The 23,129-nt window shown below is 30.1% G+C and overlaps 3 protein-coding genes and 1 pseudogene across 5 annotated transcripts in view; 2 read left to right on the top strand and 2 right to left on the bottom strand.

The window, feature by feature from the left end:
* Positions 1–342: 342 nt before the first annotated feature.
* Positions 343–2,069, bottom strand: LOC132952454 (52 kDa repressor of the inhibitor of the protein kinase-like). 2 transcript variants are annotated; one of them, XM_061024764.1, is made up of 4 exons: positions 1,803–2,069; positions 1,495–1,646; positions 1,338–1,422; positions 343–915 (listed from the first exon to the last, which is right to left on the bottom strand). In XM_061024764.1, exons 1-4 carry the CDS (start codon positions 1,913–1,915, stop codon positions 873–875), a joined length of 393 nt encoding a protein of 130 aa, XP_060880747.1. In that variant the 5' UTR covers positions 1,916–2,069; the 3' UTR covers positions 343–872. The 2 variants fall into 2 exon arrangements, with proteins under 2 accessions (XP_060880747.1, XP_060880748.1); XM_061024765.1 differs by having other exon boundaries at positions 347–915; positions 1,403–1,422.
* A 5,023-nt stretch (positions 2,070–7,092) lies between these two features.
* On the top strand, positions 7,093–8,450 carry LOC132952577 (integrator complex subunit 12). The gene is made up of 5 exons (XM_061024905.1): positions 7,093–7,464; positions 7,529–7,725; positions 7,798–7,960; positions 8,035–8,128; positions 8,195–8,450. The coding sequence occupies exons 1-5, from the start codon at positions 7,249–7,251 to the stop codon at positions 8,344–8,346; spliced, it is 822 nt and encodes a 273-aa protein (XP_060880888.1). The 5' UTR covers positions 7,093–7,248; the 3' UTR covers positions 8,347–8,450.
* The window catches only part of LOC132952575 (elongation factor-like GTPase 1), a 48,626-nt gene continuing 33,848 nt past the window's right edge, over positions 8,352–23,129 (bottom strand). Inside the window, exons 1-18 of one of the 2 annotated variants that reach the window (XM_061024904.1) lie at positions 17,639–17,901; positions 17,298–17,551; positions 17,094–17,233; positions 16,862–16,993; positions 16,598–16,803; positions 16,073–16,277; positions 15,849–15,984; positions 14,155–14,345; positions 13,777–14,085; positions 13,576–13,717; positions 13,313–13,506; positions 10,370–10,455; positions 9,926–10,037; positions 9,413–9,758; positions 9,154–9,334; positions 8,949–9,085; positions 8,699–8,886; positions 8,352–8,624 (exon numbers count right to left, since the gene is read on the bottom strand). In XM_061024904.1, the coding sequence (XP_060880887.1) occupies positions 8,436–8,624; positions 8,699–8,886; positions 8,949–9,085; positions 9,154–9,334; positions 9,413–9,758; positions 9,926–10,037; positions 10,370–10,455; positions 13,313–13,506; positions 13,576–13,717; positions 13,777–14,085; positions 14,155–14,345; positions 15,849–15,984; positions 16,073–16,277; positions 16,598–16,803; positions 16,862–16,993; positions 17,094–17,233; positions 17,298–17,541 (3,138 nt within the window). In that variant the 5' untranslated portion in view covers positions 17,542–17,551; positions 17,639–17,901 and the 3' untranslated portion in view covers positions 8,352–8,435. Of the gene's footprint in view, positions 8,625–8,698; positions 8,887–8,948; positions 9,086–9,153; positions 9,335–9,412; positions 9,759–9,925; positions 10,038–10,369; positions 10,456–13,312; positions 13,507–13,575; positions 13,718–13,776; positions 14,086–14,154; positions 14,346–15,848; positions 15,985–16,072; positions 16,278–16,597; positions 16,804–16,861; positions 16,994–17,093; positions 17,234–17,297; positions 17,552–17,638; positions 17,902–23,129 lie in introns of those variants that run through there. The other variant, XM_061024903.1, reaches the window with a different exon arrangement.
* On the top strand, positions 12,179–13,205 carry LOC132952355 (IQ and ubiquitin-like domain-containing protein; annotated as a pseudogene).

The following is a 23,129-nucleotide window of genomic DNA, read 5'->3' as shown; positions in this document are numbered from 1 at the left end:
AAATAGTGCACGGACTGAATCACGATGGCATAATATACTAAATAATATTTTATTTAGCAGCTGTGTATCATTATAATATCAGGGCCTGGACACTGATAAAAATTAACACGGTAAACATACAGAATACTCAAAAACGCGGCGGCCATGTTGGCGTTGGTTAATCAGTGTCACCATACCAGAAAAACAAAATGTTTATTACAATATTTTTCCAAAAATGTATAGATCCAATTAGCTTTATTCAAATTATTTGCTAGGTACTTGCTTACAATTTAAAATTTTTAATTTTAGCAACCGTAAAAGACTATTATGGATCAAATACACAGTTAAGGAAGGATAATGTACTGAAACACATGGTGGAAAAAATACACATTTTATTTTATTAAATCAAATATATATTTTATGTATAAGCTTAAATGCAGCTGATGTAGTTTTAAAAGCTAATAGCACACGAGTGTTTGAAGGCAGGCTTGAATAGTGGAGAGAGATACCATATGAATATGGGTTAAAAATTAGAGAATAGATTGAGAAGGCATGTTGAGGCATGAAGAAATAATAAAAGTCAAGACAGGTAACTCAAATTTGAAGGAAAAAGATATAGAGGATTGGTTATTGCAGGAATATGATGGTATATTGAGCAAAACAAATAGTAGTAGACCCCACTTGCGTGGAATAAAGGTGAAGTTGGAGAAGCAGAAGCAGCAGTGAAATATTTCTGAAAAATAAAACATAAATTAATATACGTGACCAATATACTAGCCATATTAAAATAATTAAATGATACTAATGAGATCACTTCACTGCCAGTGATGGGCAGTGTCTTAGATATATTTCTATCTTGTATATTTTGACATAGTTAATTGTAATTTGTATCTTTATACTATTTTCAGGTATTTGGGATCCTGGTGTCTAAAGTGCCTGTAAAATTATAACAATAAATAAGTCATTATTTTTAAAATATTAGACAACATGTAATCTCAAATTAGACTAAGAAATTTTTTTAATTATAATTATAACTAAATTGTACAAATAAAAAAAAAATAAAAAAAAACAACAATAATAAATATTAAATACTAATTAAACAATATTTGTCTAGAATATGATGAATTTTACATTATTATGTCATCATGTTATCATTAATTATAAATGTTTTAGTATTGTCAGTTTTCTATTTTTAAATTGACGTTCTGATACTAACTCTCTATTTAAAAATTTAACAGAAGAAAATATTCTAAATCTTACAAATAGCTTAATTAAATAAACATAATCAAAATTTGAACATGGGTGCTTAAAGGGTACATTACATAAAAATTCATTTAAATTAGAAGCTATTCCTTTACCAACTGCTAATAAAGGTACAGATTCCAACTTTGTCACTAGATGATAACTCCAAAGATGTACTTACATCACAACCATCTCTTTCATCTGAATATAAATAAAAAATAAAAGGCGATTAGAAAATTACTGCTGCTAAATGTCATATTAGTTCTTACGTACCTGGAAATAGTGTAGGTATAGCATCTGGTTTTAACCTGTTCTCCAAAAAATTTAAAAACATATTTTTTTCAAAATTTTTTCCACATAATTTAGTATTTTTTTGTTGTAGAATGTCAGCTGGCAGTTGACATCGCTCTAACCAAATTTTACATCTAAAAGTGTAATAAAAAATGGTTTATTTATACTAAAAAACACAATTGACTTGGTTCTTGTTACATATTGTAGGTGCACTACATAGTTTACTAAACAAGTACCATCGAATAGTTTGATAATTAACATCATTATAAGTTATAATATAAAATACTTACCGAGCAGGATCTTTGGGAAAAGAAAAAAAACTAACACTTTCTTTTTGAATTTTAAGTTCTCCGCACGATTTCACAATACATTTAAATGAATACCCACTCTTTCGGCTCGACATTGTTATAATATGAAGATATATAACAAAATGTACAATATTTTTGACAAAGGCACAGACCACAAGAGCACAGTTAAAAGGCAGTACGCACTATAAATAAAAAACGTGTAACAAATGCTCTTGCTAAGTTTTTTAATGAAAAAAAAAAAGAAAAATATGAATTATGATACCAGTTGTTTACCTGATAACACTAAATTGATAAAGTAGCCAACGCCAACATGGCCGCCACGTTTTTGTTTACATTTAAAGTGTCCCTTCTGATTTAATCTATTCTGTGATAATATTATGTAATTGATTTCTTATCGCCCGTATAATAGTCGCGGCTAAGATTCTCGGAAATCGGTATAGCGTACCTACGCGCAGTCACACGTCACTATATTTTGCAATTGAAAATGTTTGAACTCCTATGTGGCTATCAAAGTCCCAAAAAGCGGAAGAAAAATTCACCCAGTACCAAAAGCCCGATTTTAATTTTGAAAACACATTTAAATTCATTATTCTGTTTTCTAGGTTATGTAGGAAATGGATTTTCGATTTTTTCTATTGTTTAATTAATATAGTACCAAATTAATTTTCTTTTTTTTCCAAAATTCACTTTTACTTTATTGTTACTAAAAAACATAAAATTAAAAATTAATTTCCTACATAACACAGACAAGGAGTAAACAAATCCAAACATTTTTTCAAAATGAAAATTGGACTTCTAGAAGTGTGTTTTTTTTTCTTTTGCTTATTGGTCTAAATGCACGAAAAAACGACCCACTTTCAACCGCCTTAAGAACATTCGTAGGTTTCATCCATAAAAATTATTTTTAAAGTATATAATATGATTTAATTTAAACTATTTGCTACTTACTAGCTGGCTACAAGATAATTATATACTAGCCACAATATAACACTACTACCTTAGTAACTATAAATTATTTAATGTAGGAGACAAACAATTGTTCGAAAACCGTCATTAAGTGTTTAGCTCTTGTCCTGTTCATAGTTTTCTGTTCGCCGTTCGTTTATCACGTCGTATATACTGCTGCAGATATGGACGCCACAGTAGGAACTGAACAAACCAAAAAGTTGTATGCCAATAACGAGGAACGATCCATAGTTGACGTCCTAGATTTGGCAGTAAACCTCAAGATCGTGGCCGCGGTCGGGTCACCGCTACTGCAGCACCGCGGACACGCTGCAGAGAACAGTTGTAGTACCCGGTCTTCGCCGGAATTGAGTATTAACTCACCCGTATACCTGCAGGACGCGCTTGTGACCAGGCCATCGTCGGAGGCACCTTTTCGCGTGACATCCAGTACGGACGCACTCGGGGAAACCATAGTTGACGTTCAAGATTTGGCAGCGAACCTCGAGATCACGGCCGCGGTCGGGTCACCGCTACTGCAGCACCGCGGACACGCTGCAGAGAACAGTTGTAGTACCCGGTGTTCGCCGGAATTGATAATGAACTCAGCCGTATACCTGCAGGACGTGCAGCTTGTGATTGGACCACCGTCGGAGCCACCTTTTCGCGTGACATCCAATACGACCTCGTTGATTGACGCGCTGGATCTAGCCGTGGATCGCAGGGTCACGGCGGATGTCCTGCAGCAGCGACCGATACGGCGGAGCGAACGTTTCCGGTCGTCTCCCGAACTGCGAATCCAATCACCTGCAGTGTGCGACAGCGTGAAGACAACTGTCCCACCGGTACCTGCGGAATACCCGGCAGCACGATCTGTCGATCGGCGCAGGTCTGCCTGGAAGAGGACCAAACGATTCGTTTGGAAGTCGTTGGCGAACATGGCACGCAGGGTTTGCTTCTGTCAAACCTTCGTAGACGTAGAGTAATAATATTATGTTCACCAAGTTTTCTACCTCTCCCCCACCGCCACCGTCCGCCACCCGCCCTTAAAGTTTGTAATATTGTTCAACCGCCGTCCGTCCGATGTTTTTTGCTCCCGCGTTTGCGCCCGTTGGTGTACGCCGTTTTCCGCTGCACGCGTACTTCGTGTACCGTGCCACCAAAATTACCATAGTTATCTTGTTTTTGTAAATCAGCGTGTTTTATAATGTACCTCGGGGACAGTAGTGTAAACACCTCGTGTTCCTGTCCCGGCTGCAATCAGTGTTTCGATTTATTAGTGAAATCTTCGTTGTCAATACGCATTCGCGCGTATGCAATGTCAACTTGTCCCAATTGTACTTGTACAAAATTTGTATTAGATTTATTATATTTACGGACTCTGGTACGATAGCGCCGTGTAAAACGAAATGTGCAGTTCAACTATCCTATGAGTCGACCAATTATTTATGTTTATTCGACCGGACGGCGGGCGCTAGGTTTATATTATTATTACAATTCATTGGAAATTATGTATTATTATATGAGTCTGAAAAAAAAAGTATTATTATATTATGAGACTGCTGTCTAAAAATTATGTATCATTATTTGAGACTTTTGTCTAAAAAAGTAAAAACTATGTATCATTGTATGAGACTGTTGTAAATATATATTTATCCATGTATTTATTATTGTTTTGTATAACACGCTCGACGTTAAGTATTCACTGAATTTTGTGTAGCTAGGTATATTATACTATTATAAAACGGTACTACCATTACATTTTTATTGATTTTTTTTTTATTATTTAAAATTTTTATTATTTGATTAACACTAAATTATACACAAAGATTATATAATAAAAATTATCTACACCTTTAAGCTAAGCAATCTTCAATATTTTGATTACTAAACTCAATTATTCAAATAAAAAAAGTAAAATATCACAAGTTTTAGAGTTAAATAATGGACATTGAAAATTAAAACTCGTTTTAGAAAAAGACGAATTTTTCAAATTAAAAAAAACCTCACATTCGTCTACAGTACACTTATACACAAAAGCAAATTGATCGAGCTTTGGCACATCAGTTGTTGAATTCAGTGTAACTGACTACATTTCAGCCAATTTTACAATAGACTGCAGTAGTTCGGTAATAACGATATTATTATAATACAATTCAAGTATACAATTGATTGTGATTTTCTAATAAAAAAATAATGTCACATATTGTCTCATACATTATGTGACTATATGTTTGTCATAAAGCTGTTTATAACTTCATAAGTTGATTGTTGTTAATGTATGCGATTGTATATTTGTATCTATTTGTTGCTAATAAATAATAATGAATTAGCCATTTTTATATTATCTATAACGGTTATGCCGGACACTAATTACCAAGACCAAGTAACCTACCTATTAAAATGACACCCACCAAACTTTTTGGCGGTTCAATGGATCACAAAATGCATGATCAAGCCGCCTCTGAATGGAGTTCGCCACGCCACTGATGAGTATAAGGTACCTACTACCTATGTCACAAAAAATGCTCACACATCTCGCTTGAAAATTTAAATATTGAAAAAACGAACATCGCAAATATTCTGCAATACTTAATGTAAAAGTAAAACAGAAACAACACATACGGATGTGGCGTCCTCAAATTTTAAAAGGAATTAAGATAAACCATGTCCCAAGAGAGGGAAATCCATATATCGAGCCTTAAAAATATCACTGGTAAACAATAATTGATTATTCTCTAGGTTAGTAACTTTTTTAAAGAAAGTGGAAAACGACCGATAGTTTATGCCAATGAATCATAGACGTTGGATATTATATAATATAATACTATTAAAGACTATTGTACCTATATAAAATAATATTATTTTTAAATTACGATCAAACGGGGTCGTAGATAGGCCACTAAAGATACCTACGAGTTTCTCCACCGGGGTAAGTCCAGCTCTCCGGTTAAACATATAAATTATTAAAACTTAGGGGTATTAATGTATTATGAATAAATGAGCTGACCCGTCGTGATGTGTATAAGAGCTATTTTAAATATTAATGTTTTTGATACCTACCTTGATTCTTGAAAGCGCAGTACGGTTCATGAAAATCAATGCACCGTTAAATAATGTTAAAACACCGAAATTAGTTATTATAGTATATACAGAGAACTGCGCAAAACACAATCTCTGGTAGATACCTAAACAGGGGTGGACCTAGGCCCTAGGGCGGTCTGCTATAAGGGAAGGGGTCTCGATAAAATTATAATTAATTATTGTGAGACTGAGGATGGGAGGTGTAAACTGCAAAGATAATATGGTTTAGGGCCTGAATATTTTTAATGCCGTCATTAATGACAATATTATTGTACCTAAACATGATGAAATAAAATTGCTGAATTTCGTATTTTATACCGAACCCCGACGACGGTCAAATATTTATGTATTATTATGAATATATTGATGGTCTTGTCGCAACGTAGTCATGATAAAAATATATAAAATTGTTACAAATGATAGTTTCATGAATATTATGAACTACAACATTCTGCCTTCTGCGTGTAGTTTTTATTTTTCACAGCAACAATGTAACATTGCAATTGAATTTAAAACATATATAAATACCTAACGGCCAAATATAAATTAGGTAATAATTAATCAGTTTCATTAAAATGTATATTATGCCTAACAAGTAACATAATGTTATAACTCATAAATAGGTCAGGGAAAAAATTGTCTGAAGTTTTGAACTCAAAATTGGTGTGCAGTTTAGCAGTTACACCATAAAATAACGTTCTCTTGGCCGAGGAGTATCCACGAATTTAGATAATTTACTTATAGTTTATACTGCTTTTTACTTATCGATCGTTTATGCAAGCCGGCATTAGTATATCTTAATTGGACGGATTGGTTAGGCGATCTACCGAGAAAATCTCAGTGGGCCGATCGTGTGAGTGTGACCGTGTGGGTGGCTAATAATATTATATTCATGTTTAAAATGCGGTTTTAGCCACCTATTCTATTATAAGCTTGTACCTAACAAATTTAGACGTCATTTTCGGTCAGAGAATATGTAAATGGCCCGCTCAGAAGTGAGAATCTAGATGAGCTGATACATACCGATCCGGCCCTGGGTGGGAGCGTCATACAGTATACACTCATGCCATTGAACAATTAATAGTCGTACAGATTACAGACACAAATAACATGACAAAATAAATTTAAAATACATTTTGTCATGGCTCATACAGAACCGTTAAAATTGAAAGTAGTTTATTTTTCCAAAGACCTTGTACGTTTTTTAACACATTTTATTTTGATATAAGTGTACAGGAGGACTGATAACAAGTATAAATATTAAAAACAAATTACAATTTATGAAATACTTATAGACTTGCAATTTATTATGGACACTACCTGTGTATTAATATAATATATCCTTAAAACCTTTCAGGTTTGTTTTCACATATAAATTGTTAATCACCCATCAAGCATCATGGAGGCAACTGTAGAACTTGAACCGTTCATGAAGACCGGTTTAAAAATTGTTCGTCGCACCAAGGACTCAAATTCCATTAAAAGTTTACTAAAACATTTCGAAGACTCTATACAGGAGTTGTACGGTAGCAGTCGGCGGCCCTCAAACGCTGCCAAAAAATTACCCGTTCCTACTGCTCTGCTATCAAAAGATCTGGGTATTGAACAAATAGACGTAAGTCATAATCATCTTCGTGATATTATATTAACTGCATAATATACATTTAAAAACCTTCTAGTTAGACGACACGTCTAGCAGTTCGAGTTCCTCGTCCAGTCCGATAGCAGCAACATCCAAATCCATCATAGAAGTGCGCTCTTCCCCACCACCCACAATTACATTGGAGCAGGCCAAATCTGATCCTGTCATAAATATTGACTCAGATTCTGAATCAGAAATAGAAAAGGTAGAAGCATATTCCTGTTGTACTTGCAAGTATGTAAAAACAATTATCATTAAAACTTTGAAACTGTAAAAATTTGATTTATTTCCATTTTGTTTTTTTAGAGAGAGTTATGTTCTGATGGGAAACAGTCTGGTAGAATGTTTGGAATGTCATTCCATGTATCATCAGAACTGTCATAACCCGCCAATAATAGACATAAACCTGAATGATCCCCGAATTGTTTGGTACTGTATCAATTGTAGACAAAAAGACTCTCAGAAAACTGTGAGTATAATAGGTCATATATTTTGTAATTACTTGTTTTTGTATGATTTCAATTTTTATTATTATATTTAAAGGATTCACGTTCATCGGGAAAGGAAAGCAAGAAAAGCTCTTCTAAAAATGCTTCTAAGGCTGAAGGATCTAAGTCCAGTAGTAAAAGCTCACAAGGTAAATTGCATAAATGTTTGTGAGTTATAAACGATAACATTATTATAAGTGATTTCTCTTTTTCAGCCAAATCAAGTTCTAGTAAAGCTAAATCGTCTTCTGCCAACAGTAGTCCTAAACATTACCCGCCCACTTCAAGTACTATGATGTCTGTAATGGAAAAGAGAGTTCAAATGATGAAAAAGAAAGCTGCTAAAAAATCTGAGAAAAAGAAATAAAAACATAACAATCAATATTATATTTAAAGAAAAAAAAGAATACTATACATTAATTCTTTGAAAGACATAATTTTAATAAATAAAATTATTTATTTATTTTTTGATAGAGTACGTTGTTTTTCACCAAATTCTACAATTTTCTCTTCTACTGATAAGCCTTTGCGCCTACGTACGGCATTCATGTAATTTAAAGCTCGATTACCAGAATCCGCTTTTTCCCCAAACAGTTCCAATTCTTCATCAGTGTTTGGTACCCAAAATGGATCAATATCAATTACCTATTGTGAAAAAAATATTTAAAATAATTCATACAAATAGTTCTTTTATCATTCATTATTTTAATATTTATTACCTCCCAATGACTAAAAACTAGTTGTGGACTAGCCAAACCAGATGTCTGTTTGCGTATTTCTGCAGAAAAGGAAAAGCTTTCGATAACCGGTAACAAAGCAGTTATATTAAAAGTGGATGCTGAACCATGCGTCATATCAGAACTAATAACTCGGCCATGACGTCTTCCCAAAACTGCATACATTTTACCTAAACGACAATATGTCATTAAAATTGATAAAATCTGTTTAAATTAAAAATTAAAAATTTACCTAGAATTTCGGCGTTGGCTTGAATAGAACATGAATACATTGCAGCCATAAGTCTTTGTGGTTGAGCTTGGAAAGCTTTCCGACATCCGTCTTTCACAGCTGACATGATTTGCCCAGACATAGGCCCATAAGGATCACTATTTTTTAATCAATATCCAATTTTAGAACTGTTTAAACTAATAAAATTAAGAAATAAATTATTCACCACGAGATCTGTTGTGAAACATCGACTGTCCAATCTTCGACTACAAAACACACACCCGTCATTGGTTCTTCACATAGAGGACCAGCTAAAGTTGCTATTTGAAAACCATTCATAAAACTATTTTCATACTTTGTCAAATCGTTCACATTGTCTTTTGGATTCCATACTGACCTTGTGTAATCTGAAATAAATTATTATTTATATTAAACATACATACTCATTGAAACAATTTTATAATGAACATTTAATAGGAATTTACTAGGTATTTTATTCAATAAGATATTGGGGCCACATTTTCTAGGTCCAAACGCCCAAATTTGAGACACGTCCATGCTGTTTCCAAGCGCTTCTTGTAATTGAGACCGAAATGTATCGATAGCGATTCTAATATTTTTAGAAACACTATCCTCAATTGTCAAACGTTCTAATGCGTCTGAAATATTTTCAGTTTTTTGTTCTGACAAAGCTCTTAAAATGTCTGTTGATTTCTCTAGAAGATTTGTAACAGCTATTGGTAAAGGTTCCGCTCGAATCTTAATACAACATAGATGATTTGACGTATAAACATTCAAAAGACCGGTTGGATTTTCTTCAATTTCATTTTTCTATGCATGTACAAAAGATATTTGTTAATTACTAATTAATTATTATTCAAACAAGAAACTTAACATTTATTATTTTTTTTATTTAATAAACATTTTATTATATAATTAATAATCTGTTTATTACATCATTTTCAAAGGTTCAACTGTTTAATTATGATAATAATTACTTGATTCTGGTTTTCAACAATTTCATGAGCCATGTCTACTTTAGGCGGAACCACAACAGTCTCTCGAAAAGGCACTATTGGAGCTGAAGCAACTACATCAATTTTAGCGTACCTTACGAAAAAATGAAAAGCGATTAATATAAATATTTTGTTATTACTTATTAGTACTTAAAAATCACAATAAACACATATATTTGGATTTATGTAAGTCTATTATTTTTTTTCTATATTATTTTTTAAATTTATAATCTTTACAACCTATAAGAAATATTTTCAAATAAGTAAAATTGATATTTATAAATTAAGTGACATGATTTACACATGACATATGAGAGATAAAATATAAGTTTACCTAACAAAAATCTTAATTCAATTTTAAATGTTAGGTTTAGTTATTTAGCTTATAAATATTAAGTTTTGATTAGAGTTTTTAATGATTTATACCTTTCACGAAGGTCATCTAAACATTTTTGAAGATGTACTTCTCCTGCAGTGACAATTACATGCTCACCTGTTTCTTGCATCATTACCTATAACAAACAATATTAATTTTGTAATGTTAATTCATTCATTAGTTTGAATTTGAGATTTACATTATATAAACAATATTAATTAAAACAAATAATAGTTTAAGCCAATAAGAAATTGTTCCTTGGAAAAACTTATAAAACCGTAAACCGTAAGAATCCAATTCTATAAATAGTAAACACAAAAAGTTTTTATTCCCAATAAATTTCTTTATAAGGAATTAAATAATAAGTTAAAAATAAATAATAACTATAATTTAAAACAAAAGTAATGTAAAAAAGGTGGGTAAGTAGATGTCGCTCTGCTGTACAGTAGGTTACAAGTGGGTCACTGTAATGGATGGTGTTAAATTTGAATTCAATGATATAATATCATTGTATAAGAAAAACGGTCAGTCAGCCTATTATATTACTAAGTATATTTGATGATATTATTGTGAATAAAGTAATTTATATATTTACTTATTTACGTGGAACCTTGTGTTAAATTTTCAATCCTTAGCTACAAAAGTTGAACATTTCATAAATTTTTAACTACAAAATAATTATTACATTTTAAATTTGATACATTTTGTCAAAATTTGAACTTTAAATGCTTATAAAAAAATATTGTGCCTATGTATTTTTAATATTTTTCAACTGCTGTTGTAAGTTGTAACAATATATCAGGAGCCTTGCATAAAATGTTCACGCTTTTCTACCTAACAAATAAAATTTTATTAATATTTATAGAAAAAAAAACTAAAAAAATTGAGAACTGACAATGTCCGTAAACAGCTCAAAAAAAGTCAAATTATTTTCAAAATTTTATCATGTATAAAAATGCTAATACAAACATTCAGTGAAATGTTCAAGTATCTACAGTCATTCGTATTTTAATTACAACAAAATAAGAAAATCGTTACATGAGATATCGAGTCAATATCAAATGTTGTAAAAATATGAATTTCAAACGCTCATACAAATTTAATTTGACTTTCTTGTAGACATTTTTTTTTTTGATAAAGGTAAATAAGCTTATGGATAATCTTGTATTGCATTTTCAAATCTTTGATAAAAAAGAAAATTTTTATGAATTCTCAACTCAAAATAATTTGCTAATTTTCGTGATTTTTTCGTATTTTGTCAATATTTGAACCTTAAATGCTTATAAATAAAATCTGACTAAGGATTTTTAATATTTTTCAAATGTCATTGTAACAATATTGATAGTAGGAGCCTTGTATTAAATTTTCAAGCTTTTTTACCCAACAAAAAAAATTATATCGATATTTGTAGAAAAATAACTAAAAAAAATGGAAATAGAAAATGTCCGTAAACAGCTCAAAATAAGACAAAATATATGGAAAATGTTATGGTGTATAGAAAATGCTAATATAAACATTCAGTCAAAATTTCATGTACCTACGGTCATTTGTTTTAGAGTTACACCAAAAACCAAAATCGATTTTCTTGAAAACAGATTTGCGTAAAAATTCTCGTTTTTCCTTAATTTTTCTTTTGTTTTTTATTTCGCTTTTGAAAACTACTGAGATATTTTTACTTTTTACCCCCCAAAGTACCAACTAGATTCACTTTCCTATCAGAAAAGTTACTGTTGAAGAAAATCCAAGCATTTTTACTGTCCTAAAAGGTGATGACAGACACAAAAAAAAATTAAAAAATTAAAAAAAACCCACATCATTGTAAAATCAATACATTCATCGCATCGCTCAGAATCTAAAATAAATCACCAAAATGTGTAATTAGTGAAAATAAAGAACACTTAAAAAAAGAATTGGAATGCTTTAAAGAAATAACCAAACTAAGGAATCAAGCTAATGAAATAGAAAGAGATAAAAAATTTTTGGACAACTATATAAAATATCTAAGCCAATTATCATAACAAGAAGCAATGAAGGAACAATTTCCATCAAAACTCCAGAAACGTATCAAGCCAAACAATTGATGGAACTCTACATAGTCCTAAAGAGAAATGATCTGAGTAAAGATGAAAGAACTAAATTGCTTTTAAAGTGGCAAGAAACTTTAGAGCCCTTAAAAGAAATAAATTTAACAAAACAGATTATTTATTTATTGAAGAGAGAGTTGACTATGTTGAATATTATTCAAATTGAAGACAACAAATTAAAAATTTTGAAGTAACGTATTGAAATATCTTTTCAACGGAATCTTAAACAACCAGAAATAAATCCAACTATCCCATCAAAAATGTTAAAACCTATAAACTTCATTAAATGCTATAATTGTAGAAAGTCACAAACTTTAAATAGATCTGTAATGAAATTAAATTTAACAAAATCAGCAACATGTAAAGATTGTAATTATTAGTATAGAATTACAATAGACCAAATCGTTTTAACACCCCATGAAAATATATTTACAAATATTAAAACAACTGAGGCACAAAAACTTGTTTAGCGCTTTTTTTTTAAATGCAGAAGATATATATTACCTTATCACTATCATATGGAAAGGAAAATCAGCTATTAGCGATTGTAACGACATGATACAATTGAGATTATTGAGATGGAATAAAAAACTGGAATGGTCCCCCTCTAATACAATATTATTGAGTATCGAGGAGGCTTATTTTTATTCCAAGAGCCGCAACATAAATAAAATGTATTCATCAACATTTATTGATAGCATAAATTTTAAACAAATAGTTGCAAAAAAAATATTTCAAAGGTTTAATAGAAAAAGCAGAGGAATGACATTGTAATATAAAGAGAAATAACAGAAACAATTAAATAAAAATGCACATACATCTTTCTATAATTATTCAGTAACAATTTATACGTCATATTGTATAGTATTTTTATCATGTATTGTTATATCAACAAAATTTTCACATTACCTGAACACACGCATCTGCTTGATTAAGTAGTTTAAGACCCTTGACAAGGTCAGGCAAATCCATTGAATGTTTTGGTTCCAAAGCCACCCTCATGATTGGTGTGGCCATAGCTTTAATTTCTGTAAATGGGGGGCAAGCTAAAGTCGTAGACAAAGTAGCACTCTTTAAGATGTATTGTTCTAAATTGCCAGCACCTATATAATAAATCCGAACAATAAAATTAATATTTTATGAATGAAAATATGATTTAAAAATATTTTTACCAAATATATTGCCAGCAGGAACTTCGTCTACTGGTTCCAAGTCTCTACCCATTAACATGTACAAATCAGTTATGCTAGTTTTCATAATATGTTGGTCAGATTTTAAAGTAGCCAAAGTGCATTTTTCATCGACATAAAAATCCTAAAAACAATATTATAAAATTTGTATTTGTAACATAAAAATTACTCATAGAAACTTACACTATCTGTTATTTTTGATGGATCATGTTTAGGTCCTAAAACATATATCTCTTGACCACGACGAATGGTACCACTGTACATTCTTCCAAACGCAATAAACATAACATCATTTTCATTTTGCGTAGGTTCTATAACTTCCGGTTTATTTTCTTCATTATTAACTGTAACACTACATTTAGTTTCTGAAACTTCTGTTTTTATTACACTGCTTTTCAAAGCATGCTTAATTCTTGCCAACTCTCGTCTTTTAGCTATTTCCTCAGCAGTTAATACTTTTGGTTTATTTTGAGGTAAATATTTTCTTTTAATCTAAATTTAAATAACATCAATCAGATGATAATATTTTCATTTAAGAAATATAAATAAACATATACAAACCGGAAACATTTTAGAAACAAAAGCTATAACTGGGACGGAAGCATCATCAGGAGAACATTTTGAAAAAACAGTTTTCAATGATATGGTTTCTTTAGGCATAAGGTTGAATTCTTTCATTGGAGGACAGAGTAAGTTTTCAATTTTGGCATCAGTAAGTTGATTTGGTGACGGACATTTATCGCATACCATACCTAAGGAGAAAAGATAATTCAAGATAAATAATTTAGTTCAAAACATAAAATTCATATAAGATATTCAAATTAAAAATCAATAGATTAACCTAACAGATTTAACCAGAAAAATTAATACCTGTAACAAATAATCAACCTTTGTTAATAAAAAATATTGGAAATCAAATTAACTAAGAGGTTATAATGAAATAATATAATTAAGATATCCAGAGGTATTTTTATGAAAGAGTCAGAAAACATAGAATATAAAAGATTTTATATAAAAAAATATTGATGTACTTAAGACAAATTGAAAAAAATTATTCGGATTAAGAAGTTGCAGTAATAATACAGCTGAGTTAAATTTATTATTAAATATTAATTTTAATCTATATCAAAATATTTATTGTTAAAAAATGCTTTACTCAAGTTAATTTAATTTAGGGCAATTCATTCTGTAATTGTTTATTATATAAATTCTATGTTCTTTATAAGTTAATTTTGTCTAAAAGTTTACTATCGATCATTGTTAATTGGTTATTAATATGTATGTAAGTTTTGTATATAAGTCTTATCTATAACATAAGTACTCACACATCCATCACAAAAGCAAGCTTAAAAGAGGTGAGCAAATTTATTGTTTTAATTATGTATTTTATATGTTTAATGATATTATATTTGCAAATAAATGAATAAATAAACATGTAGAGTAGTGGCGTACTAAAAAGGGGAAGATAAGACGGCACTTTTTGTCTATTCTGTTTTTTTATTTTGTTCTAAATAAGTGGAAAAAGGAAGTCATATATCCACAAAGGCTCTCGTAGTGACTACATTCTGTCGTCGGAAAGATGCAAAAGAGTAATTTTGTTATCACACATATTAAGAATATCTTAAAACTTCTTGTATAATTGCTCAGAATTTTATAGATGTATACAAACAAGATGGTAGCCTTCAGCTTATTACAGCCAAGCGGGCGGCAATCGAACAAAATCGGAAAATTGTATCGTCTATTGTTGAAACACTCATTTTAATATTTTAATTAAAAGACAAGAAATTGCCTTAAGAGGACGTTGCACCCGCATGTGTCTATCCGTCTTACAAATTTACAACATAACAATAACTGTTTTGAGCGGGAAAGAACCGACAATGCTACAGTCATAACTAAGAAACAACATTTTCACCACATAAAAAGGAGAATTTTGGCTGTACAAGATCGTTTTTATTTTGTTGTCATCAGAATTTCAAAAAAAAGTTTGAAAAACACAACTAACAATGGATTTTGAAACGATAAGAACTTTATTTGAATAAGTGATATCAAAAAAATAATAACAATATTTCATAGCCAAAGTTCTTCTTTATATGTGGTGAAAGTTTTGTTATGTTCGGGTCATCAAATGTGTTTATTAAAAAATTAACCCCCCCCCCCTCCCCCAAACCAGAAAAAGTATGCCACTGATTTAGAGCAACAAATTATAATATGTTCATAATTACAGTTATATCTTACATGAACCAAAATATATTTACCTAATACTGATAAAGATAAAGGTATCCATTGAGATAAAAAAGATTGCAATAAAATTCTTGTATCTGTTTGGCGCAAATCTCTGGCAAAAAGTGTCACATTCATACTTTCTGCAATTTTTGATAAACGCTCCTTGTCCTAGAAAATACATTATAACTATCACTTTGCTTAAAGACGCAGTTTACTGCTTAAATCAAGAATATGGTTTTAAAATTATTTAATTTACTTTTTGATTAATAATGACATCATATATAAGCCAAATGTTTTCAAGTATCATTTGAACAAAAATTGGTTTCTTGGCTTTTTCTTGTGCACCTTTCATGATTCTTTTGGTCTTTGAATGTAAATAAAAATCACCCCATAATGTCTTTTTTAAGACATCCACGTTCACACCAAGTTTGTTTGACACTAAATTTGCAAATGTTTCTATACTAAAACCACTTAAGTAAGTACAATTTTGAACAGTAATGAAGAGTAAATATTAAAATAAAATTGTTCAATTAACAAAGTATAGAAAAAATATTGTTATTATAACTCAAATAGTGCTTTATAACAATTTTAGTTTTGAAACATTGACATATTTAATTCTTTATAAGATGACGTATATTTATCTTAAAAATATACTGCTTATACTCATAACGATTTATGAAAAATTAGTCAAATTATTTTTTTTTCAGTCATATAATATTTTATCTCATATAGATTTCAAAATCTTTTATACGCATAATATTAATGTAGGGAAATCATATACCTAAATGCCCAACCATCAGCAGCAGATGCAAAAACTACATTTCCTTGTTGGGGTGAAAAATATAAATCTGAATCATCAGCAGCCTCAATGGCAGTGCTCCACTGATTATACAAATCTTCACCTGACTGAACGCCAACTTGCTCTTTAGTTTCTGCTTCTTTTTCAAATAGATCTTTTTTAAATAGTTCTCCCACTACAGCATTAATCTAAAGATTATAAAATTAACAATTGAAAATCATTAAATTAAATTAAGGCAACACTTACTTGTTCAAGCACTTGAGTTAAATGAATATAGGCATCAAGTGGAGTCAAATTTAACTCCAATATCAGCCTATCAATCTTATTTAGCACCAAAATAGGTTTAATATTTTCTGACCAAATCTGCTTTAAACAAGCCTACAACCAAAAATTACAAGTACATATTAATCAAACAGGTCATTTAGTATTAAATTACTGATGTAAATAAAAAAGAGTCTATTAGGCAATAATACTTTACCTGTGTTTGAGGACAAACACCTTCTACAACATCAACAATAATAATAGCTCCGTCACATAATCTTAAGGCCGTAGAAACTTCAGAAAAAAAATCTACATGTCCAGGACAATCAATGACATTAATAAGATATTCTGATTCATCTGAAATTATGTTCATACACTTTAATATAATGACATAATTTACAAAATAACTAATAAATTATACTTTTGCAATGATACAATGCTATTGATGAGCTTTTCATTGTTATTCCACGTTGTTGTTCGTCTCGTCTACTATCCATGTATCTCAATTTTCCAACCATCTTCTGAGATATAACACCGTTACTGGCCACCAAAGAATCTGCTAGTGTTGTTTTACCATGATCAACATGAGCCATAATGCAAATATTACGTATTGAACTGGGATTATGTTGAAGTTCAATCAGTTTATTTTGAGCAGTGTCCCTCATTTTATCAGGACTTTTATCAAATGTGTAAAAATTAAATTAAATGTAATAATTAAATCAATTGAAAAACAATTTTATACTACAAAATAAAAATAAATACATGTGACAGGTGGCAAAAACTTCAGATGCAACAAGTTATCATAAAAATCATTAAAACATGTAAAATATTAACAATGTTACAAAAATACAAAAACTATTACATAAATAGTAAAAACTTAAATAACGAAATTCATCAATAAGAAACAAAAGTTGACTGTCAAAAGTCGAAAATATTGGGACAATCGCAATATCTTCAAATCATCAACGTTTTAAAAAACTAACTTAAAGAATTTACTATTTAGTTGACTGCTTATCTCTTATCAGTTATTATTATATCACTATCATCATACCATAGAATAATACGGCATTCGGGGTTATTTTTATGGACTATATTATTATATTATTTTCTCCGACCATATAAACTAGTTGGTTTATAATAAACTAGCTATTTTATATGGTCGAAGGTTATTTTAAACTTGTATAATACTATAATGCCATAACCTCAAAAAGAGTCTGCAGGGCAGCGCTCAATTGTATAGCGGCCAGGCCAAATTTTGAAATGGATTTGCCTCACTAAGCAGAATGCTGATAATGTATAGTTGTCCCGTGTCCGACCTTATCTTCTAAGACCGTGGTTTCATATTTCCGTGCAATAATCTTCTTGGTTACATTCATGATATAAACAACATGGTATGATCGCAAAAGTCCAGATTTGGTCCAAGTCCGCGCAATACGTCACTTGCTTACCCGTATTATCATATTGCCATTAAATTATTAATATTATACACTACACGTGCTTACCGAATGATCTGGCCGTCAAAAAGTTACGATCATACCCTGTTTTTATATCATGGTTACATTTTTATCTCCGCGGAAAATATGTATACAAATTGTTATTATAACAATGACAAAATTTTGTCATGATTATTACCATCACAAATAATTATAATAAACTAGATTGCTAATTAGCCCGCACAAGTTGATGCAACACATATATTTCATTGAAGCCAACAATTTATTACCATTTACATCGAAGCCAAAATAACACCATATCAATTGTCAGTTATTCAGTGGCGTTTGCGGGGGGGGGGGGGCAGTTGCCCCCCCAGAAATGTTTGGGGAGGCAAAAGTATCATTTTGCCCCTCCAAATAGTCCACACTTAAAAAGTATTTTTAACAAGACTGTTAACATAATATCATAATATAAAAATATTTTTTTCCTCAAATTACTTTATAAAAGTTTATATTTATTTTAGGTTTCTCTTGTTGAATGATATTATGTTGACGTATTGTCAGTGTTATTGTTATCGCAATAATCGCATTATTCGTGACTATTATTATCCGTTATTCGTGAACACGTTATTATCTTGAAATCGCTATGACTATGTCCGTAAACAGCTCAAAAAGAGTCAAATTATTTTATACATTTTATCGTGTATAGAAAATGCTAATGTAAACATTCAGTTAAATTTTCAAGTATCTCAGAGTCATTCGTTTTTTAATTACAACAAAATAAGAAAATCGTTGCATGAGATATCGAGTGAATATCAAATGTTGTAAAAATATGAATTTCAAACGCTCATAAAAATTTAATTTGACTTTCTTGAAGACATTTTTTTTTTGATAAAGGTATACAAACTTATGAAGAATTATGTATAACATTTTCAAATCTTAGATTTAAAAAGAAAATTTTTTATGAATTTCTTACTCAAAATAATTTGCGAATTTTCGTCATTTTTACGTATTTTGTCAATATTTGAACTTTAAATGCTCATAAAAAAAAAATAAAAAAAAACGCATCATTGTAAAATCAATACATTCATCGCTTCGCTCAGAATCAAAAATTGAAAACTGACAATGTCCGTAAACAGCTTAAAAAGATTCAAATTATTTTCAAAATTTTATCGTGTATAGACAATTTTAATATACACATTCAGTGAAATTTTCAAGTATCTACAGTCATTCGTTTTTTAATTACAACAAAATAAGAAAATCGTTACATGAGAAATCGAGTGGATACCAAATGTTGTAAAAATATGAATTTCAAATGCTCATAAAAATTTAATTTGACATTCTTGTAGACATTTTTTTTTGTTAAAGGTAGACACACTTATAGGAAACTTGTATTACATTTTCAAATCTTAAATTTAAAAAGAAAAATTTCTATGAATTCTCAACTCAAAATTATTTGCTGATTTTTCCGTATTTTGTCAAGATTTGAACTTTAAATGCTAATAAATAAAAACTGTGACTAAGGATATTTTAATTTTTTTCATCTGTCTTTGAAACAATAACCTAGGAGCCTTCAATTAAATCTAAAAAACATCATTGTAAAATCAATACATTCATCGCTCCGCTCAGAATCTAAAAAAAAGATTAATGACATTCAAATGGGGTACTCATAATTTTTAGATTCTGAGCGAATCCGATGAATGTATTGATTTTATAATGATATGTGTTTTTTTTTTGTTTTTTATTTTTGTGTCTATACCTTTGAGGGCTGATTTTCAGAAAATATATCATATTATATAAGGTATTTCGTTACGAATTTCGTACCTATTAATTGTTTAAAATAATATAATATTGTTAATTGTTATCATATAAAAAATATTAATACCAATAATATAATCCACCAACAATTCAAGAATAACTACCCAATTGTATCATAGCTGTGTGCAGTGTGCCTGTGTTGTTTATAACATTTATTATTTAGTTTGTGGCCTAACCACAACGAAGAGCTGTATGATCACTTTTTTTAACGCGTACAATACAGATTTCAAAAAAAAAAAAAAATTATTGAAATAGGTAGGTATAGTAGGTAAATTATTATTAATTAATAATTATAAAATAAATTTGTTCTCAATTTTACGAAAAATAACTATAAATAATGAACTATGTTTACCAACAATTTTGTTTATGTTTTTTATTTTTTGTTAATCATTTTAGATTACCGATTAAAGTATATAAAAAGGTAGTTATAAGAAAAAATATTTATAGCTTGTAGATTAGGTATTTCAGTAGGTATAAAAGTATTAATGCATATTTTACTAAACTTTAGAGGACTATAGTTAATAACCTAGCAAATCAAAATTTATCATTTGACTGTCAAAATGTTCAGAAAAAAGCTCTACCAGAATCCATTAATAAATAAAGTGGTTACCATTTGAAAAAATAAAGTTGATTTTGCTATTGGTATATCTGCGTGTTTGAAAATTTTGAAAATTTTGAAAATGTTATAAAAAAAATTGCCTGTTTAAAATAAAGAAACAAGTCTTTTTTTGTTTTAACGAAATTCCATATCATCGACCTTAATTGTTAAAAAAAACCCGCGTACAATGACATAAGTTACACCCTGCATGTATATTTTTTGTATAGTAAAAAATTATACAATAATATAAAGTCGTTAATATGTAATGATACAATTTTTTTGAAGTAAAAGTTGAAAGGGGGCCTACTAAGTGTATGGTGTCCCGAGGCCCAATTGATCCTTAATCCGGGCTTGACAAGTAGGTAGCTAAGTAAGAAATTATTAATTATTACATGAGTCCTGTAATAATAATCGACTAGAACTTTAATATTGTTTTATTTTAACTTTGCATAACAATTAGTTTCAACAGTTATAGGTATTAGTGAGAAGAACATAAGTAAAGCGCTTTATTGCTTTAATATACTATATACAATATATAAAACGTAAACTAATTATACTAAGTAAAATGGCACTATACGTATGTACTATGTGTCTATGTACAATGTACTATGTATTAGATGTGAGCCACATGCCCACATTACAAGGGTATCTACGTTAAAATCTTGATATATGTGAAATAGTAATTATATATTATTATCTGCCCATGCAGAAAATGCTTAAAACAAATTAATTCTCAATACCTTCTTACGCACAGGCTGCAGCTGTCCAAAAACCCAACTCCCCAAGTCAAAACAATGAAAACTCTCTTCTCACTAACTTCTTAAATTAATTTAAAGGTATGTTAAGCCCACTGTTATCTCTTCTCACCACACTTCTCGACCGCCTTCTTATTCAAACGTCAAATAACTTTAGCACCTCCTCCTCATAGTCATCCTACACATAAATCATGTCAACAAGTATTACTGCTGGGTAATTTCTTTACTCGTGTCAATCACTGTCCTTTTTGTATTAGCGCACATATAATTATTGTAAACATGTTATTACAGATTGTATATTTAAATAAAAATATAAAAAAAAAAATTTATTATCATGACAAAATAGGAGTTATCATTATATTATTACATTTTTTGAATTATAAGTTATATTCAGTGTTATACGTTTATAACAGATAACCTGTTAAAGCGTCTGATGTCAATATAGTCATGCCATTTATTTTTACACCTCACACGTACACGCTGCCTGCGTTATGATTATTTGGTTGTTAGTTGTCTTATTAGGTATAAATGTATAACCTGGCCTTAGTATAGGTTTTAGATTTTTAGGACATGAGTTCTCCTTTTGTCGAGATATATATAATATCGAGTCACCGCCAGATTTATATTTGAACGCTGTTAACCTATTAGTTATCTTATAGGTAATTAAAAAAAAGTATCAATCGAAGACTTCAAATTGTCAGCAGCAAATTGTTCATAGGCGTAACTAGGAGGACTTGGGGGCTAAGCCCTCCCCAACATTAATTTTAGCCTCCCTGTCATAATTCCTAGTCCCACTAACGGTAGCTATATCTTTAAACTTTAATTTAAAATATAATTTTATATTTTTTTATTAATATCTTGGAAAAATATTATTTTTTTTTTGTTATCAAACTATATTATTGTATAGGTATGTAATGACCCTGTGGACCATAAGATGTATCATGCCATGTAGTTTTCACTACATAAATACTACTTAAAAGTTGTCAATAAACTAAACACAAAAATAGTCGTAAAAGACGTACGATTATTAATAAATGGTGATAACGATTAACGAGTAACGATGGCCGCCGACCAGATGACAATCGCTGTGCCTGCCCCTGCCGGAATATTAATTATTATACCTTGAACCTGTTTATATCATTTTATAGTACTTCGGTTAATGCATTATTGACAAGAATTAGTTCAACCCACCAAATCTATAGACACTATTAATTAAATATACATATATATATTATATTCTTATTAAATGTACCATCTCATTGATTTCAAATTCAAATTATTCATTACAATGACCTACCTAGTTAATCGCATAGGCGCAATTTCAGTTTATGACTTGGAAGGGCTTAACATATTTAAATGAAACAGACCAGTGGGTGGCTGTGCCCCAGTGGGATATCTGTAGATGGAAAAGGGCCGTGGGCAAGTAATTAAACTAGTCCCCCTACGGGGGCGTAATTAGGGGGATTTGGGGGATAGAACCCCCAAAATATTTTATATTTGGGGAGGTAGGTTACTGTATGAGGTTTACAGATTTTGCTAAATACGTATAATCAAATACTATATACAATAATACAGGACACTCTGTATTAAAATAGTGGCGAACAATTTGTTATCATTGCTCCCGAGATTGTATATAATTTGATATAATT

Source organism: Metopolophium dirhodum, chromosome 9 (genome assembly GCF_019925205.1).
Source record: "Metopolophium dirhodum isolate CAU chromosome 9, ASM1992520v1, whole genome shotgun sequence".
In the NCBI taxonomy this organism is placed as follows: domain Eukaryota; kingdom Metazoa; phylum Arthropoda; class Insecta; order Hemiptera; family Aphididae; genus Metopolophium; species Metopolophium dirhodum.
The sequence above is the reverse complement of the archived record's forward strand: the minus strand, read 5'-3'. Positions and strand labels throughout refer to the sequence as shown.

Coding starts and splice junctions, on each gene's coding strand:
- LOC132952454 (XM_061024764.1), bottom strand. CDS start 1,915: ATGTCGAGCCGAAAGAGTGGGTATTCATTTAAATGTATTGTGAAATCG. Junction 1,647..1,802: donor TTTCCCAAAGATCCTGCTCG/GTAAGTATTTTA, acceptor TTACACTTTTAG/ATGTAAAATTTGGTTAGAGC. Junction 1,423..1,494: donor TATACCTACACTATTTCCAG/GTACGTAAGAAC, acceptor ATTTATATTCAG/ATGAAAGAGATGGTTGTGAT.
- LOC132952577 (XM_061024905.1), top strand. CDS start 7,249: ATGGAGGCAACTGTAGAACTTGAACCGTTCATGAAGACCGGTTTAAAA. Junction 7,726..7,797: donor TATTCCTGTTGTACTTGCAA/GTATGTAAAAAC, acceptor TTGTTTTTTTAG/AGAGAGTTATGTTCTGATGG. Junction 8,129..8,194: donor CAGTAGTAAAAGCTCACAAG/GTAAATTGCATA, acceptor TCTCTTTTTCAG/CCAAATCAAGTTCTAGTAAA.